Raw genomic sequence first — 19,158 nt, 5'->3', positions numbered from 1 at the left:
GGGGTTTTAACCCAAAAGGGAGGCCTGGCTGGGGCGCGGGGCCAGGAGAAGGCCGAGGTGTGTAGCGAGTATTTTAATTTCCAAGAAGAGTCATGTTTTAAGAGCAGCAGCTGAAAGACCCTAATTTTGAGGGGAGTTTGGTCTATTTTAGGACCCCAAATCACCTGGATTTTAGGAAACGAGGATGGTCCCTCCCTCCTCAGACCCAAATCCTTTTGCTTTAGAGGCGTTTTCCACCCCAAGAATTAACACGCAGAGCCGTTCAACCAGGAGTTCGGTATTTATTCTATAGTTTTTTGTGGTTTTCCTCGTCACCAGAGACCGACTGGGACGCGTTTCATGGACAGCTCCCGCCCCTGTTCCCACAGAGGAGCCCCTGGGGTCCGGCACCGCGGGCTGAGCCCCGGCCCGGGCAGGACGGAGGGATGGAGCGGGATGGACACCGGACGGACACTGGCTGGACACCGGAGCAGCACACGGAGAGCCGCCAGCAGACCCGGACGGGGGAGGTGGGGTCGGTTTTGGCACTAAAAAAAAGGAAAATGGAGCAAATCTGCCAAGCTCAGAGGAGAGCGGGTGGTTCTGGCTCTGGCTGAGGGAGTGTTCGGGGCTCCTCCTGACGTGGATTGGATTCTTGAAGCATTTCATGGTCCGAAATCCACTGGCGGTGTCCCATTCCAGCTGCTGCGGGTTCCCAGCACAGCACTCCAGCCCCATCCCCGCTCCAGAGCACGGGAGCTGGGTCATCCTCCGGCCTTTCCCCACCAGGGCTCCAACAGCATCATCAGTCCAGTCTTTGTCATTAAAATTAGCTAATATACAGAATATAAAGCACAATATTTACACGGGGACGGTAACCAGGGGCGTTCCCACACCATCAGTAGCTCGTTGGGGATAAAAGAAACTCTTACGTGACCTAAAGAGGAACCGACAAGAAGTGACACAGCAGGAGGGAAGAGCCATCGATACCCTCCACTTGAACACGATAAATAATAAATAATCCTTTTTGGCAGAAGGTAGCTACATTTGCTTTAACCACAGGAAGGTGTTTTAGGGGCTGAATCGTGAGCCTTTTGGTGAAACCACGTTACACAAGGAGTGTGTGTGTTCAGTGACCGAGGTTTAACCGCCCTCAAACCCTCCCCAGTTACACAGAAATTTCGGGTTTCAGGGGTGGCAGTCTGGGCAGCCCCGCTGGGTTTGTGGCACCGTGGTCCTGGGATGTTCTGCCACAGAAATGACACAGGTTTGAAGCCACCCCAGGGCTTGTTTTATGCATTAACATCGTAATTTCCCAAAAAAAGGGAGCTGGCCAGACCCACAAGCACCCCCTTCCCAAGTGCTTCACTGTTGGAGTGCCTCAAATTAGGAGGGAACGGCGATTTCTACACCCAAATACCCACACTTAAACACGATTTGTTGCTCCTTCAAAAGAGAAGCTTTGCAAGGCTCCTGCGAACGCAGAAGGGTCTGAGGACACGGAACTCGCACAAAAACAGACAAAGGAAAGGGTCAGGTGTTTCCCCACTCCTCTGCCAAGGGCCTGGGCGAGCCCTCAGCGTTCCCTCTGCGGGGAGAGGGGCTGGGACCCCATTCCCACGGAGAATTCGGCAGGCAGTGCTTCCAGCTCACCTCCACCCCGCTCATTCCCACCGGGACACCGCGTGCTGCCTCCATTGGTAATTTTGTTCTCGGTTAAAACTCAAAGGGACACAAGTTACGTTCCACTACAAAGCTCAAAATCAAGCGTTGGGGTGGCAACAGCGAAGGCAAAGAGCTTTAAAACCTGCGTGTTCCCCTGCAGCCGAGTCCTGGACCCGTGCAAAAGGATAAAAAACCCGAAAGTCCCGAAACCAAAGGTGGAAAATCCTCACTGGGGTGCTCCTGCCTCATGGAAGCGTGGGGATGTCTCAATTCAGCCGGGATAAATCACTCCTTAAACATTCAGCTCTAAAATGAAGCACTCGAACGTGAAACAGAGACCTCCCAGCACTGCAGCTCTTCCAACACAAACATCCTTCCCCGTGCTCCCAGAGCCAAGGGAAACACCGGGAAGGAGCTCCGGGAGCACCTTCTTGCTTTAAGTATACTTTTGAAAATGGGAAATTGTTTTTAATGGTGCATGATTTTATGAGGAAGGCAAAAGATTACATATAATAGAAATTACTTTTCTGAGGGCTTTTTTTAACTGAACTACAGTGAACTTTAAAGGGTAAAAATGAGGGATGATAAACTCACCTTCTTCTAAATTTGAGAAAAAAGACCAATATACAAATATTGTCAATTCAATTTTTCATACTGTAGCATGAAGTAGAGTGTGCTTTTATAGTTAACAAATTGAGAAGTCTTTGTACTGCTTTTATCTGTGTTTGAATAGTGCAAATCCAGTTTTCTTTCAAGAGTTGGAGGGTGTTTTTTGTGGGGTTTTTTTGGTTGGTTTTTTTCTGTGCTGACTAAATTTCCCAAATCAGAACACTTATTTTTTCACTTTCAGATGCCTTCTCTCAGAGGTTATAACAGTGTTATATTTTAATTGTTAATATTTGTTCTAATACTGACTTTCCTTTGCTTCTGTAAATTTTCCTTTTTTTTTTTTAAAGAATTTTGCTGTTTTTCGTTGTGTGAACTAAGACGACCGTCACTAAGTCTTGGAAAAACATGTTTGTACCACATTGTTCTTTAAAACATTTGTACCACATTATTCTTTGGACGTTTTTGAACAACATGCATCCACAAACTGCCATTTGTTTACTGAAAACATTTTTGTACAAACCCAGTTTAGGAATTTGATCTATTATTACACTGCTAACGAGCAAAAAAATTTGCTTCCTTGAAATCCCCTTTTAAAAAATGAGAAAGGATGAGGAGGATTTTCTGATTGTAAATCTAAAAAAGTGTCAATATGACACCGCATTAAGAATAGAAAACAAAAATAAAGTATTTACAGCTTTACAAAGGAAAAAAGGAAGAGGTCATCAAAATCATTTCCAGCATTTTTACAATTAAATTCTTTTTTTTTTGTTGTTTCTCTGGCGAGCTTTGATCTGGTTTCTGGAGTGGTGCCACACACACAGAGCAGGACCTCGAACCAATGACCTCCCAGGGAAACCCCCAAGGACCAACCCCAGCTGCCCCCAAAAGGTTGGTCCAGCCTAAATGAAAATAAACCCCCGACCCCGAGTATGAAAACACCTTTCCTTCCTTAAAGAGGGATTACATGTGGTTATAAGAAAGACACCAACACCCATGGGAATCTACTGTCCTACACATCACCACCGAGCACGTGAGTTCTACACCCCCACATCCCTCACTCCCCCCCACTACAGGTGCTCCTCCTCACCCCACACCCGAATTCCTGCCTCGGGAATTCCCTGCCCTCAGCACAACAGCTCCTGCGTTTGGGAACACTCAGCCTTTTTCCTGCTGGGACGCTGATTTTTAAGGAAAACCAACAAACCCGCAGCGAGGCGGCAGCGCGGCCCCGGCAGCGCCAGGAGCGTTCCCGGGCGGAGGAGAGCCAGGGGCCGGCTCCAGGAGCTGATTCACCACACTCAGCAACGCCTGCCCCGGCCACTGAAGCATCACAGACATCCAGTCTTGGCAGACGCTTCCTCGGCCTCGGGAGAGGCTCCTTGGGAGCAGCTGAAGTTCAAACGGGCTCGAAACCCTTCAGAATTACAGATTTCAAACATGCAGTCCCAGCCCCCTCCAAAAAATACCCCAAACACCCCCCCAGCCACCCCCCAGCTTGCAGCCCTCATGAACATCACATTTACCACTTTGGCCACCTAAGAAATAACAGGAACGAGCACTTTGGAGTAAGGTTTCTCTTCCAGAGAAAAGTTATCTACATTTACAGGACAGAGCAGGCTTCGGAAAGCCCCTCGCCCACGCCCAGGATCCAAGGAGTTGTCACCCGCTCTGCACCGAGCACTGCCATCAGTAAGGACACCACGGGAATATCCTTGGATGCACTGGCTTGGACTGAAGCCATCAGCTGTGGATTGTGCCCTCCCCACTGTGGATCCCGATGGATCAGCCTGGGCCCTCCTTCCCAGCCTGGAAAACGCAGGGAGCCCACGCGGCCTCGAAGCAGGAGATGGAGCTGACGGCCAGGCAGCAACACGGGAGACTCCGAGGGGAAAACATTCCTGTGCCCACAGCTCCACCAGGAACCCCCCGAGCTCCTGCCCCTCTCCGTGGCCGTGCCAGACTGAGGAATTTCCACCCAGGAATGAGCCATTTTCCAAGACACCTGTGCTCTTTACGGAATGGAGCGACACGGACCGACACCGGCTGCTTGCAGAGCAGCTCCAGAGATCCCGGACCAACACACCAGAGCCTTGGAAACACCAGGCAGGAAGCTCACAGGATTGGCCACTTTGCCTTTCCGGAACACTGAGAGGGTGCTGAGATGGGGATTTTCCCTGTCCAGCCCTAGCACTGCTCCTGCACAGCACCTTCCAAGCTTCCTGGCAGGAAAAACAAACACATTTGGTATTTACTCCCAGTCTTCCAACCACTACTTAACTCCACAGCTGGCTTTGGGCAGTATCAACCACGCTCTCAATCTTGGTCTAAAAACAAACAAAAAATTATTGGCTGAGGTTTATACCCTGTTTTTACCTGGCTGAGGTGCTACAATTCCCATTCTAACTGTGAGGAGCTCGGTGATGCTGGAGTTCCCTCAGCCACCACCGAGTGATCCGACTTCTGATGCTGCTTCTCCTGGGTAAAAATACAGAAGGATGGGCAAAGCCAAGGTCTTGCCACTTTCTCACAGAGAAAGCACATGGCTGTTCCTCCCCAGTTCTAGGGCAGCAGCAGTTTGGGATTCAGTTTACTACGCCCTAAAAAGGATTACAGCATTTCCCAGTGTTCAGCTTTCCCGAAGAACAGTGGCCTGGATCTCTCCCAAAGTCCTGTCTCCAGCCTACATCTACGTCAGTGCATCCTGATGCTTCACCTACCCCACTCTACACATCACGGAAGCAGCATAAAATGGAGTTATCTCCCTGTCAGCAAAGGAAATTCTGCAAACACTAAAAAAAACCCAACAAAACCCTGAAAAAAGACACAAATCAACACGGACCTGAAGGGCTGATTCCCCTCCTAATCCCATCACTGGAAACAAAGGCATTGTGATATGACATTCCACCTCAAAAGCAGCTCTACAGACATCTAAGTGTGCAAATGTGGGTTTAGCTTTCCTTTTCCCAAGGGATAACTGTAGCCCAGCAGGGACCAAACATTCCACATAAATAAGGCGAGCTTTTTTTTTGTTTTTGCATAGTAGTTAATCAGTGATAGTCCCCCCCCAGTGACCCCTCCTGTGCCCACCTGCTTTGCCACCGAGCTGAGTCCTGCTCCTCCAGGTCCTGGAGTCCAGCAGAAACCTTGTACACATCCCAAAGGCTCCCTCACCCCGACAGGTGGGATGAAGAAAACCCTTTGAGTACTGGAGAACTGCTTCCCCCTACGAGCTGTCTCCAAACCCGCTGTGATTTTTAAACGTTTGCAGTTCAATTTGGAGGCAATTCCTTTTTTTTTCTTTTGTGCCAGACATTGGTAATTGCACCATAATTGTCTTGGTTCTGCTGCTCTTTTTGCCAGTGTCGCTTTTGCCAATCAGTGCAGCAGCTCAATAAAAACAGCAGCTTACTGAAGTACCCAGAGCCTCTGCAGCACCATCCTCTGCTGCTACCAGCTTTGGTTGGCTTTTTTTTTTTTTTAAAGAACATATTTTATAAAAACACCTGCTATTAATATTCCACTGGAGCTCAAAGTGGCTCAGCTTGGGGCAAAGGCACAATTAGAACACCGTGTTTTCCTACAGGACTCCGCATTTATGGTTTGTAGAACAGTAGAAATGTACAGCACCAATCCTTGGGTGGGAGGGGATGCGTGTAGGAATGAGTCCTCAGAGTCCCTCTGCGAGGGCTCTCGAGTCTTTCACCTTTCCCCCAGCAATTGGTTTGGAATCTTTGCTCTCCGTCTTCCCCTTCACCGCAATGCTCCCGCTTTCTATCAGCTGACCATGGGCTCCACGTCCGTCTCTCTGTCCAAATCGTCCTGAATTTCGTCTGTGTTTCCTGAGTCGCTGCTGGCTACGGAGCTGGGAGATGGAGAATTCCTGCAGGGAAAGGTGCAGCCAAAAAATTTAATATCAGTGACAGAAGGAGGAAGGGGAAAAAAAAAGAATCTTTAAAGAAAACAGTCACTTTCCCTCCACAATACTATTGAAAAACCCCTTTATTAACATGAAACATTGGCACTCCCCAAAGCTATTTAAATATCTATATTTAAATATAGATAATATATTTAAAAACCCCTTTAATAACATCAAACATTGGGTTTACAGTAAATAGCAGCAGTAAAATTAAGCTGCCACCCCACCCACCCCCTACACAAACACAGGGGCTGTCCCAGGTTTACTGATGGGGAAATGGAGAGCAAAGTCTCCTCCAGAGACTCTCAGCATCCCTAATACCCAGAGCCCTGAAAATTGGAAGTTTATCATCTTGTTCTACTGGGGTTGAGCAAGAGATAAGAGAAATCCCTCATAGTGTAAGGTTCTTAACACATGAGAAGATTAAAAAACAAGTTCTTCACGTAAGTCCAGAGTCGAGATTTAATTTGGGGTTTTAAGAGTTCTACATCTGAGATGTTCAAGACTGGAAGTCCACCCGAGCTGCAGCTCCCTGTGCTTAGGAGCAGCTGCTGAATCCTTGGAGCTGTCACAGGGTGTAGGACCCCACACTCTGCTCCAGGCCCCCTTTCCCGGCTGATCCCGGGATACAGGATTCTCCCAGGGACAAAGCCATGAAGCGCCAGTGCTGCCCTTAGCCCCAGCTGGCAGGAGGCAGCAGGGAGGGAGCTCGTGGAGCAGCAGAGGACCCCGGTACCTGTCAGCTGAGCCCTTGATGAGCCTCCTGCAGGTTTCCATCTGCACGTCCAGGCCCCGCTTCATGCTGCACATTTCCATGTACTCGTGCAGGTGCCGATTCATGTCACTCTTGGCCGTGGCCAGTTCCAGCTGGGGGAAAGAAGGGGAAAGAATCAGCCTCAGGTGAGGTGCAATCCCAGTTTCCCTGCGCTTCCCACCCTGGTGGGGATGCCTCAGCTGGCCAGAGCCCACCCAAACCGCCCGCAGTGCACGCTCATCCTCCCTGCTCCTCACTGCCAACGCATTCACCAGCTCAGGAAGGGCAATCAGAGTTTCACGCTGGTTCTGAGCAGCCCTGGAGGGGTTTTCCTGCTCTTGGCACCTTGTTTGTCAACAGGCAGGAATTAATGAAAGCCTGTTGGAGGCAGGGCAGAGATTTTGAGAAGCTCCAGCTGCTGTTTCTGGCAACCTGTGAGGCCACGTCTTGGGAAGCATTTCCCAGGGTGAGGGTGGATATGCAGAACAAAGGGAGGGAAAATAGAATAATAAAAAAGAATAATAGTGTGTTTTATTCCTTTTGTTCTGCAGGTTTTCTGTCTCCAGCAGCCCCAGATTTATGCTCAGTGCTGAAGTATGGAGCAATAATAGCACAGAGAATGGCATTTAGGAAAATCCCCAGGGCATGTCAGAGGGAAATGCCTTTGCATTCTTGGATATATGGACATTCCTCCTTCCCTCTGGGACTCCCCGGTGCGTGCCCGTGTCCCTCCATTAGGAACAATTCCCCTTCCTCACCTCTATCTGCCCTATTGTCTCCTGGTATTCCTTGTCTCTCGTTTTGAAGAAAGACTCTGTTTCGTGGATCAAGTTTCCCAGGTTTTCTTCCTGCAGGGGAAAGGAGAACACAAAGAATGAGCAAGGAACTAAAAGCATTCAGGAGCGAACGGAGGATTTTATTCAGCCTCCCCTGGAAATGCAGGTGGTTGTGTTCCTTCATGCACTGATTTTTTTTTTTTAACACAGGCAAGGAATATTGTTCTTCAAACTGGAATACCAGGAGAACACATTTCTGTGCCACGAGCAGAGCTTTGGACACACAAAGGTGAGGGCTGATCAAGGCTCCAGCAATTAAACCCATGCACCTGATGCATTCCAAAGCACCAAACCCCTGCATTTTCCCGAGCCTTTCACAGCCTCATCACACTGGCACAGACTGGATTTGCTCTCCAGCCATGAAACTTTTCATTTTCCCTGCACTGACCACACTGCTACTCACACCTTTATCCTGGAATTGTCACTTTCCAGTTACACATCGTTACCCTCCAGCACCCCCCGTGCACGCACGGATCCCCTCTGGAATTCCTCAGGGCACTGCTGGATAAAGCAGCTGAACAAATGCTGTCCTGCTCTGGAGTGACAGTACAGCCTGGGCTCCCAAACACACAGAGCTACTTCGTGCTGCACAAAAAGGCACCACAGTGTCACTGCTCCCTCTTCCACGTCTTCAAGCAGCTCTGCTTTCCATTACAAAATCATCCTCGACTTAACACGACTGCACCGATGAGTGCTAACGGCCTTGCCGTGCTGTGGCCACATCCCTGGCAGATTTACAGGGCTCATTGCTGGCACCCACACCAGGCTATCCAGCCTGGAGTTACAAGAATCATCCCACTGATCCTTTTATATGCAGAAGAGCTTTAAGGAGGAAGGTCATAAAAGAAGGTGGCGAGGGCAGCGTGTAAGAACTTGAATAAAACCCACGGAAGGAAGATTCAGGCATGTAAAGCACATGTTAAAGAGCAGGCACAGCCGGAGCAGTCTTTATTCTGAACCTCCATCTACAAGCCAAATCTACCCTTTCCTTGTATAATTTTCATTTAGAAGGATTTAAGCTTCTTAAAATCTTTAGAGTTTCCGCGCGCGGGGCCTGGGCTCGGCGCTATTGCTGTGAAGGCTCTGCTCAGCCAGGCACGCCCGGCCTATGCAAATCAGCCTGTCATTAATTCCTGCTCAAGGCTCCTCGTTATCACCCTGCCACTCTCCCGCTCCTCGTTATCACCCCGCCACCCTCCCGCTCCCCGTTATCCCTCTGCCACTCTCCCGCTCAGCGCGGTTTCTGCAGCTCCAGCACTTCCCAGTAATCCCCGCAGCCTCCGAGTGCTCCGGAGGGATGATCCACGAGCAGGGAGGTGGAACGTGGACACGCCCAGGCAGCAAGCACCAGACAATATTCCCGAGGCTGCTGCCTCAGCATCTTCCCTGTCCGGGAATTTCAGCTCATTCCCAGCCATTCCCAGCCCTTCCCAGCCATTCCCAGCCCATTCCCAGTCCTTCTCAACCCATTTCCAGCCTGTTCCCAGCCCGTTCCCAGTCCTTCTCAACCCATTCCCAGCCCATTCCCAGTCCTTCTCAACCCATTTCCAGCCCACTCCCAGCCCATTTCAGCTCATTCCCAGCCATTCCCAGCCCTTCCCAGCCATTCCCAGCCCATTCCCAGTCCTTCCCCAGTCCTTCTCAACCCATTCCCAGCCCATTCCCAGTCCTTCTCAACCCATTTCCAGCCCACTCCCAGCCCATTTCAGCTCATTCCCAGCCATTCCCAGCTGTTCCCAGCCATTCCCAGCCCATTCCCAGTCCTTCTCAACCCATTTCCAGCCCGTTCCCAGCCCGTTCCCAGTCCTTCTCAACCCATTCCCAGCCCATTCCCAGTCCTTCTCAACCCATTTCCAGCCCCCTCCCAGCCCTTCCCAGCCCATTTCAGCTCATTCCCAGCCGTTCCCAGCCATTCCCAGCCATTCCCAGTCCTTCTCAACCCATTTCCAGCCTGTTCCCAGCCCATTCCCAGCCCTTCTCAGCCCATTGCCAGTCATTCCCAGCCTTTCTCAACCCATTTCCAGCCTGTTCCCAGCCCCATTCTGAGCCATTCCCAGCCCTTCCCAGCCCTCTCCAGGCCGGTTTAAGAAGGCTGCGGAGTGGCTGGACGAGGCAGCACGCTGCCATTAGCTGCCTTTCCCCGGGATCTTAGGGATTAAAAGGAAGCTGCTCATTATCCACCACTGCCAGCAGATCCCCTCTGATGGGTCACGGCTTCAGAGGATCCCTGGGCCTTCGTGTGGTCCTGCAACCACAGGTTCTTTGTTTGGGGTGGGATTTACGTCCTTTGACACCTTCCACAGACCGCACAGAGGCTGCTTTGCTCCCCACAGGAACAACTGTGCAACCCCGTGCCCTGCACTCCACAAATGATCATAATTAAAGTGTGAATGACAATGCACAGAGAAAGGAGGTGCTGTGGGGAAGATCATGGAATCCCAGACTGGTTTGGGTTGGAGGGACCTTAAAGATCACTCAGTGCCACCCCTGCCCTGGGCAGGGACACCTCCCACTGTCCCAGGCTGGTCCCACCCCCTGTGCCAGGGCCTCACCACCCTCCCAGGGAAGGATTTTTTCCTAAAACCCATCTAAACCACTTCCTGTCAGCCCAGAGCAAGGGTGACAGATTCCCTGACGCTCCTGGAACAGACACCTTGGATCTTTTACCTCTCACTTGGTACTTTTAAATACTCAGTTTGAAGGAGCCAAGGAAATAAAGTTTGGCCAATAGAGTGATTGCACAGACCAAACATCAACCACAGAGATGAAGCACTAAGAGGATTTTAAAACCGAAGTAGGTTTGTGTGGCAGGCTGGATCACCAGTCAAACACCCACAGGCTCAAATGGCTGAAAGAGTAGCTGAGGGAGAGTATCTGCAGAGAAGAGCTGGAGAAAATAAGGGGAGTGAACTCACCTCTCCTTGGAGGTCAATTGAGGGATTGCAGTTGGTGAAGTCTTCCCAAAGCAGCAGCGTTTCCTCGTTCTCCTCCCATGTTAAACTGTCACAGTCGTCATCAAAATCAAACGTCTCCCGACTGAGAGAACAGAACAGGCATTAACGAAACCACTCCAGCCCCACTCCCTCAGTCCTTTAATTAATTGTCTAGAAAAATGGGCTATGAGAGCTGAATGAGGGGACAATGCAGCGGCTGGAAATCCTCACAGCTTTTACAAGCAGCCTGTGCCACTGTCCAAGTCCCTCTTTCCCGGGCTCTCTGCCACCCCACAGCAGAATAAAAGATCCTTGTTGGAGCTCCTGCTCCAAGCACCAGGCCTGGCTCTGCCCTCCAGATGGAGCTGCACAGAAGCTTCCCCTGTTTGCAAAACCACAAAAATGTTTGGAGCTGTTCCTTTGCTCCGTGGGCAAAGGAGCCCAAAGGCAGCACGGGGATGTTACAAGGCACGGAACCCGCGCTGATTTCACGGCGGGGTTCAGCCAGCGGGTCCCCTGCAGCCCTTGGAACACGGGCTCTGAAAGGAGCAAGGACAGCAAGGCTGAGCCCCAAAGCGATGTGTGGAGGAGACAAACACTCCTGCAGCCACCGAGGGCAGAGCAAACAGGCAGGAGGGGCCTTTCCCACCCTGATCTGCTCAAACTTGTGCAATAAAGGAAAGTTTCAGGGGGGCAGAGCACAGAGCAGTAGCTGCTTCTCATCCTGGTTCAGGAGCCCTGACAAAGAGCTGGAATTGCTCCCTAAGCAGCCTGCATTCCAGGCTGATGCATTTTTATGGCTTTAGCTCACTTCCTCTGAGCTGATAACATCTCAGGAAGCAGCCCGATGCTGTCCCAGGAGGCTGCAGAGCTTGGCAAGGGACAGGAGGTTTGTCTGGATCAGCAGCACTGTAAAAATGTCATTTACAAAACTTGGACATTCATGATTGTGCCTTTTGCAATTCCACTCCTTCAAATCGTTTTCTTTTTGCAAGATCTGCCCTGGCCAGAGAGCACAAAGACTCCTGGGCTGACCTCACACACTGCTCAAAATCCACGGCAGTTTGAATTTTTTACTACTTAATCCTTAAAAATTAAGTTCATTACGGCTAAAATGCAAGTTGTTTTGTTTCTGTTAACGATATCAGCTCCTCAATCTATTTCTAAACTATTAATTTCTACTTCACAGAGACCCCAAGCCCATCCCCGATGAGCCACCACCCCTTCCCCACATCACCCCAGCTTGACAGAACAAGGTTCCTGTAGCACTTTGTGCCACCTGTAATAGGACCAGGAGATAAGAATTACCCTCATTAGCAGCACCAGTAACAACTGGGTCTCACAGGGCAGGTTTGGGAATGAAATTAAAACCCAAACACATGACCAACCTAGTAGGTACATTTTAACTTCTTGCTTTTTAAAACAATCCACACGCTGCCTGCCCTCACAGCGAATTTAGGCCGTGGGGAAGCCAAAAACCTGTGTTTATCCCACTTATTACTAGTAAGGGCCTAAAGACATCTGAAAGGAACCCTAACAAGGGGAATCATCCACAGCTTTTGCAAAAAACACCCCTCCCACACAGGGAATTCAGGCAGAGAGGAGGGAACACTCCCCCTGGACCCGGAGCTCTGGGCACTGCCGACAACAGAAGAGGAGTTGGTGGTTCTTAGACTGTCCCTTGTGTGCTCCTCCACACAGATCCTGTCCTGCCCCGCGTGGGAAAGCTCTGGGAGCTGCCAGGAGACACCCCACACCCTCCCTGGGCCAGCAGTCAGACCCACGGTGCTTCCCGGGGCTTCTCTCTGCCAAAAGAGAACAGCAGAGACCCCGAAAGCCTCACCTGGCTGTGGCTACCCCCGTCCTGTCCCTGATGGGAGAAGGGGACACAGGGCACATCTCCAGCCACCCCCCTGACCTGCTCAGTGCAGCACCACGTGCAGGGAGTCCTTCCTCAGCTGCTACAAACTTCCTTCGTGGGAGGAGTTTGCTTTGGGGTAAAGCTTTAGGCAAAAAGATTTGGTTTAGGGGTAAAGCTTTAGGCAAGATGAACTCCAATTCTCATCATTGGTGAGACTGGGCTTTGCAGCACAGCTGACAACACCAACATTCCTGACATCTAGAAACTGTCGTCCCCTGATCTTCCCGACAGATCCACCACTCCCACTTGCCTACAGCCCAACTGAAAACCACCCCGAAACACCTGAGAGGTTTGTATCCACTCCAAACTGGGCTTTCACAGTTCAAATTCTATCCAGCCAAGCAAACTCTAGGAATCAAGTACTCAGGCAAACATACAGAACAGATTCCTGGTTTTGACCCTTTTTTGTTGCATTTTTCCTCTTTCACAACAACACAGTAGCAAAACCAGTCTGTATTTTTTCTATCCTCTGTAGCTCCTCCCACCTGAGAGAGGAGCAGGAATCCGTTCACTTTATTTGAACTTCCCCAAAGTCTCCTGGCCTGAGCCACGCTGCCAGCTCAGGGCTTCCAGGCTAAGGCTGCCCGGAACAGGAGCAGTTTTCCCGGGATACTCACAGCTGGTTGAACATCCTCTTCATCTCATCCGTGATGTTGAGGGAGCAGCTGACCTCGTCGTCTGAGAACCTCCCGTTGTCCGCGTCCTGCTCCGACAGCTCCTCGTCGGACGTGAGCTTCCGCTCCTTCTTCTTGGAAGCCACCTTGGGTGGAGAGAGCAGCAGTGACTACAGGGCTCAGCTGAGGGGGAGTGGCAAATCGGGGTGGAAGGAGAGGACAGCGTTAGGTCTGAGCAGCTGCCGGGAAATGCACGGATTCCCTGCCCGGACTCGTGGCGGGCATCGCCCCTGTAAGGAGTGGTGGACACGGAGCACAGGGAAGCAGCTGGGAAGAGCAAAGCAAGCTGCAGGCTGCCAGCGCTCTGGGGATGTTCATCTGCTCACTGAGCCCGGCCTGGGACCTGCCAGAGGCCATGCAGAGGCTGGAATGAGCCAGGGAAAAGCGGAAGCGGGCAGCGGTGCCCGGGCAGAGAGCAGTGACAGAACTCTCCCTCTCCTGCCACCACCACAGGTGTGGCCTCCAGCACGGAACCCCCACAAGGAACAGACAGGAAACCTTTCCAGAGAGCCTTTATTCCAGGGCCATCCCCACCCCAGCAGCGGCAGCGGATTGAGGATCCTCAGGCGGACACAGAAGGGTTGGCTGAGCCATGGAAAAGCCCGGACAGCCCCAAGAAACGAACTTCAGGGAACTCAAGGGACTCCCCTGCAAGGGGCACACAGGGCTGGGAACACCCAGGATGCTCCCAGATCCCAGAGGATCCCAGAGGGCTGGGAACACACAGGATGCTCCCAGATGCCAGAGGATCCCAGAGGGCTGGGAACACCCAGGATGCTCCCAGATGCCAGAGGATCCCAGAGGGCTGGGAACACCCAGGATGCTCCCAGATCCCAGAGGATCCCAGAGGGCTGGGAACACCCAGGATGCTCCCAGATCCCAGAGGATCCCAGAGATGCTCCCAGCTGGTGCCAGAGCCACAAACACACGGTCCACTCCCAGCCTACAGCAGTCTTCCCTCTGCTTGGCACACAAACCATCCCTTGTTGGCATCGTTCTCCAAGGTCTCACTCTCCTGGTCATTTTAACCCCTGCAGGCCTGACCAGCAGTGTGCTCTACAGTCACCTCTGAGCAGAAAGACTCAGCAATTCTCCTCAGAGACAAGAAGGAAGCACTGGCACCACGCAGTGGCTCAACTTGCCAGAGAAATAATTCTCCTCTGAGGAGGTTTGAGTCTTTTGGGGAACATAAGGGGAAAAAAACCATCAAACATTTAGGCAACTTCACCAGCAGAGCCCACAAGGATCCTTTCCAGTGCTTTTGGACAGCATTTAGCACACTGTGTGCTATCACTGCACACAGAAAAGCATCAGATTCACTGAGAGCCTGAACAAGACACGTTTAGATGGAAGCAGAAGGAAGGTGGGTTAATCAGGGCTGAAACTGCAGTTGTGACCAGACCAGCTGCACTGGGAGTGACAGCTCTGCTCCAGGCAGAGCTTTCGGAGCAAATTCAAGGACTTTCCTTCTAGCACCAAGGAAAGCAACTGGAGCTTGTGTCTCACAGAGCAGCCAGAGCTCACCATCACAGAAATGTTATTTCTGGCCATGGAGCTCGAGCCAGAAATAAGAACATTCAGATGACAGCTCCACGAGCTTAAAACCTCTCACTTGTGAAGGGAACAAATGGGAGGGAGGAATTATACAAACCTAGGCCCTGTAACATTGCTTTTCTCCCTGCATTCAGTGCAGACTAACATCAGACTCACAGCACGGCTTAAAGATCATCCTGGGCCTTGTGGTTTTTTTTTAAACCCTCTGCACTTTGTGCTCCTGGTGCTGCAGCAGCTCCTGCAGCAGAGCTACACTGACAGACAGAGGCAAATACAGCCATAGAGAGAGTTCAAGAAAAGGCAAACGACCTGGACCACGCTGCTCAGCGCTGCTCCCTCCTGCCCTACCCTATGGAAAATTCAGGGCCTAATCACCTGGAAAATCTTGGAAACGTCTTCCGAGTTGCGCTGCTGCGCGACATCGCACAGCTTGGCCGTGATATCGATTCGGCGGCAGATGTCCATGTCCACCTTCATGGCCTTTTCTTGGATCTTTGTGTCCAGGTCTGTCATGGGCTGCAGGAAGGACAGCAGGGATTATCTTCTATTATTAGACAGTTCAGGCAAGAAGAGATACCCCACAGTATCTCTGGAACCCCAGGCCACACCAGTGTTTAACAGCATCACACCCTGCTCTCCGGGCAGGCAGAGCACGGGCACTCTCAGGACTCCACAGCTCACAGGGAGCGCTCACCCCTGATTCTAAACCAAAGTTTCAACTCTCAGGGATTTGCCACCGAAAAAAAACCTGCACCCACCCCAAAACAACTGCTCAGTGCGGCAAGGGGGAACCTTGATGGGTCAGGAACAGGGTGGGACAATGGGATGCCCAGAGAAACTGTGGCTGCCCCTGGATCCCTGGAAGTGTCCCAGGCCAAGCTGGAGGGGGCTTGGAGCCACCTGGGACAGTGGAAGGTGTCCCTGCCCATGGCAGGGGGTGGCACTGGACTGTCCTGAAGGTCCCTTCCATCCCAAACCATTCTGGGAGTCCATAAATAACACTTTAAAAATGGAGAAACCCCCCCCTGTGCAGCGTGTGCAGAGCAGAATGACACCTAAAACCTGGTGAGGATGCAACACTTCCCCTCTTTCAGACACAAAAGCTGTGCCTGCACGGAGAAGCTGCTGCTAAACCAGAACCCAGGCCACGCAGCAACTGCACACAGAGCATGGAACCATCAAACCCTGACTGGATCTAAAGAGATCCATGAAAACCTTGGCACAGAGAACACTGCTTGCTGGCACTAACCTGGCTTCCAGCCCAGCAAAAATTCTGCAGGAAAAATTCTGCAGGAAAAATTCTGCAGGAAAAATACTGCCTGGTAGTGGTTCTAATTTCTGAGAGATACTCCCACTCAGACAGAACATCTGGCTCCTTATGAAGGAAGAAACACTAAAAAATCCCCAAAGCACATTCTCCATCCTAGGCGAGACTTGCTCTGTTGGACAGTCCCACTCCTAAGCAACGCTTCCACTTGGGACACCAAAGTGGAAAAACCCTTTGCAGACCATTCTTAAACACCAAATCCCCTTTCTAAGAGGAAAGCTTTGGCATTTTGTTGGTTTGCTTTGCTTTTTCCCACCTTTGTTTTTGTTTTAAATTATTACACAGAGTCTTCTCCAGGCCCCGTGAACCACCTTTGGAGATTTCTGTTTTCCAGACACACTGAGGAAAACAAATCTCTCAACACTGACACACTCCACGCAATCCTATCCATTGAACTGGTGATCCTTATCTGCAGGAAGGAAAGAGCCACGTGCCCACATTTTGCACTTCTCTCTTCTAAATATTTACCCAGTGAGGTTCAAAACAAGCACTGCCGGTGCTTTCCTTGGGTTCCCTTATCCCTTGAAGTGTGCAGAGCCCAGAGCACTTTCCCTGAGCCCAGGAGGATGTTTGCTTTCACCACCACCTCCCTTTTTGTACACACGGAGCACTGAGTTCCTCAGTGAAATGAAGTCACAGCCATGGCCCCAGCAGCCTCTCTCTTCCAGGCTGCCTCTAGCCAGGCATGGCCATCCTCAATTAACCACCAGAAGGACACCCAGCTAATTGCCAAATTTCCCATGAGCAGATCTAGTGGCCCCGAAAGAATGGATTTGACAGCTGGGAGCGGGTTCTGCAGGTTTGTGTGAAGTCAGGAGAAGGCTGTGGCGTGCAAAAATTACACAATAAATCAGCATAACAGGGTTTGTTCCTTACACAAGTGGCTTCAGCACTACCTCAGGCTTACTGAGAAAGGCACCTCAATGTCCACCTGGCTTATCTTCCCAGATATCTGCATGCTCTCACTGTTTAAACAAAAGCATTTTATCCTAGAAGATCCTCTGGCTTTGAAGAGAACTCAGTATCTAAGGAGACATGAGGAAATTCCTGAGAAAACAAAGTCTTTTCTTCTTTCTTTTCTTTTTAAGCCACGAGGTTGAACCAGCCCTGGAAGCAAAGCCAATACCTGAACCAGGACTACAGGATTCATCTTTTCAGAGCTTCATTAAGGGAGATGGGAAACACCCGTGAGGGTGGGCAGGCCCTGGCACAGGGTGCCCAGAGAAGCTGCCCCTGGATCCCTGGCAGTGTCCAGGGCCAGGCTGGACATTGGGGCTTGGAGCAGCCTGGGACAGTGGGAGGTGTCCCTGCCTGGGGCAGGGGGTGGCACTGGATGATCTTTAAGCTCCTTCCAACCCGAACCATTCCATGATTCCATACAACGTGTTCCTTCAGGAACGTGATTTTCCCGCATAACTTGAGGCAGAGCCCCCGTGCCAGCAGCTCCTGGTGCTGCACAGTGGTGAACCTGCAGCCCAGTCTGGGAGTTCTCCAACCCCTCTTTCCCAGATCCGAGTGCTGGCCCTGCCAGCTGTGGGGAAGGGGAGGGGAGGGCAGAGTCCTGGTTATGGGCTAAGCAGCAGTTAATGCATCTCCACACAGACCAGACAGGAAGCGGGGAAGGGGGATCTGTCTGATGCATTAGATCCCAGCAGCCATGGCTAATTACACAGCAGCACTCACTAATTAATTACACAGCAGCACTCACTATTCACCTGGCCATGGGTGAAGCCATTTGCAGGACACAACACCCACAGAGGGCCCTCTGTACTTACATCACTCATCAGACCCTTAAAGACCACAAGCTCTGCTTTCAGCCTCTCAATCTTCTCGTTCAACTCCTCCTGGAGAGCTTCTGCTTCCTGTGCCTCCTGCAAGGGAAAACACACCAGAGGTGAGAGGGAAGAGCCCAGCAAAGCTCCTCACTCAGCCTGAGCAGGCTGAGAAGGCACTGGGGAGAAAGGGCTTTAGAACGGAACTGAATTCTTTAGTGAAATTTGTTATCCTCCATTGTAACTTCCACTCCCTCCTCCCGCTTTGTCACAAACTTTGTCACAGATTTCATCCCAGCTTCCCAACATAAACACTGTCCTCTACAGCAGCACAGCTGCTCTAGCCAGAAGTCAGATTTTTAATTAAAAGACAAATAAAATGATGACCAGCACGACAAAAGGTGCAGAAAACCCCGGCACCTTTCACTCCAAACTCCTCAAACCTCACCTCTCGCAAGGTTTCCACCATAGATTCCAGGCTCATCCTCCTCGTCAGCTCCTCTTCCCATCTGCAAGGCAAGATGTGCAAAGTGGTAATTATAGAGAAAAGCGGTTCTTGCCCCTCAAAATCACAAGTGTTCTGATAGCTGTGGGAGGATGACAGCTATTGGAAATGCAGAGCAGATGGTCTCCCTCAAAGCAGGAACACCGAGGCTGAAAGGGAAGAAAAGCTGTCTCCACTTTTAGCGGGATCAGCATTCCTCCTGCTCTCACACATGACAGAACCATGGGATCCCAGAGGTTTGGGCTGCGAGGGAATTCAAAGCTGATCCCACTCCAGCCCCTGCCATGGCCAGGGACACCTTCCACTATCCCAGGTTGTTCCAGCCTGGCCTTGGACACTTCCAGGGATCCAGGGGCAGCCTCAGCTCCTCTGGGCACCCTCACAGGGAAGAATTCCTCCCTCATTTCTAACCTAAATTCCCCCTCTTTCAGTTCATTTGATATTTGGCTGCAAATACGGTGGGAAGTTTCCAGTTTGAAAAGAATCGAATATAGGGAAGTCACGTCAATCAAAAATCTCACCATTTCCCAGTTCACTCCAAGCAATCCATGTTTCTGTGCCCTCTGTATCCAATTCCTCAATAAGCTCCATGCCCCAGTCACTTCCCAGCACTCCAATTGCCAGGGGAGGGCTGGGACAAGTCCCTGAGTGCTGGGCACACACACTCAGTGCTGAGGGTGGCAGCGAAGGAGACAGAGCCATGAATTGTTTAA

At 51.0% G+C, this 19,158-nt stretch overlaps 1 protein-coding gene across 1 annotated transcript; it reads right to left on the bottom strand.

Annotated features, from left to right (window-relative positions):
• Positions 1 to 2,602: 2,602 nt before the first annotated feature.
• IFFO2 (intermediate filament family orphan 2) lies at positions 2,603 to 18,487 on the bottom strand. Its single transcript, XM_008638568.2, has 8 exons — positions 18,389 to 18,487; positions 17,944 to 18,039; positions 15,217 to 15,357; positions 13,231 to 13,373; positions 10,675 to 10,795; positions 7,682 to 7,771; positions 6,906 to 7,036; positions 2,603 to 6,133 (listed from the first exon to the last, which is right to left on the bottom strand). The coding sequence occupies exons 1-8, from the start codon at positions 18,422 to 18,424 to the stop codon at positions 6,028 to 6,030; spliced, it is 864 nt and encodes a 287-aa protein (XP_008636790.1). The 5' UTR covers positions 18,425 to 18,487; the 3' UTR covers positions 2,603 to 6,027.
• Between the last annotated feature and the right edge of the window lie 671 nt (positions 18,488 to 19,158).

Source organism: Corvus brachyrhynchos, unplaced genomic scaffold, assembly GCF_000691975.1.
Source record: "Corvus brachyrhynchos isolate BGI_N302 unplaced genomic scaffold, ASM69197v1 scaffold278, whole genome shotgun sequence".
NCBI lineage: Eukaryota > Metazoa > Chordata > Aves > Passeriformes > Corvidae > Corvus > Corvus brachyrhynchos.
This window is presented reverse-complemented; position numbering and strand designations above follow the sequence as displayed.

Bases quoted from the DNA above. Each gene is read 5' to 3' on its own strand.
- IFFO2 (XM_008638568.2), bottom strand. From the start codon at position 18,424: ATGAGCCTGGAATCTATGGTGGAAACCTTGCGAGAG. The intron at 15,358-17,943 runs GTAAGTACAGAG...TCCTTCCTGCAG, and splicing joins TTAAGGGTCTGATGAGTGAT to CCCATGACAGACCTGGACAC. The intron at 13,374-15,216 runs GTGATTAGGCCC...TCTCCACCCAAG, and splicing joins ACGTTTCCAAGATTTTCCAG to GTGGCTTCCAAGAAGAAGGA.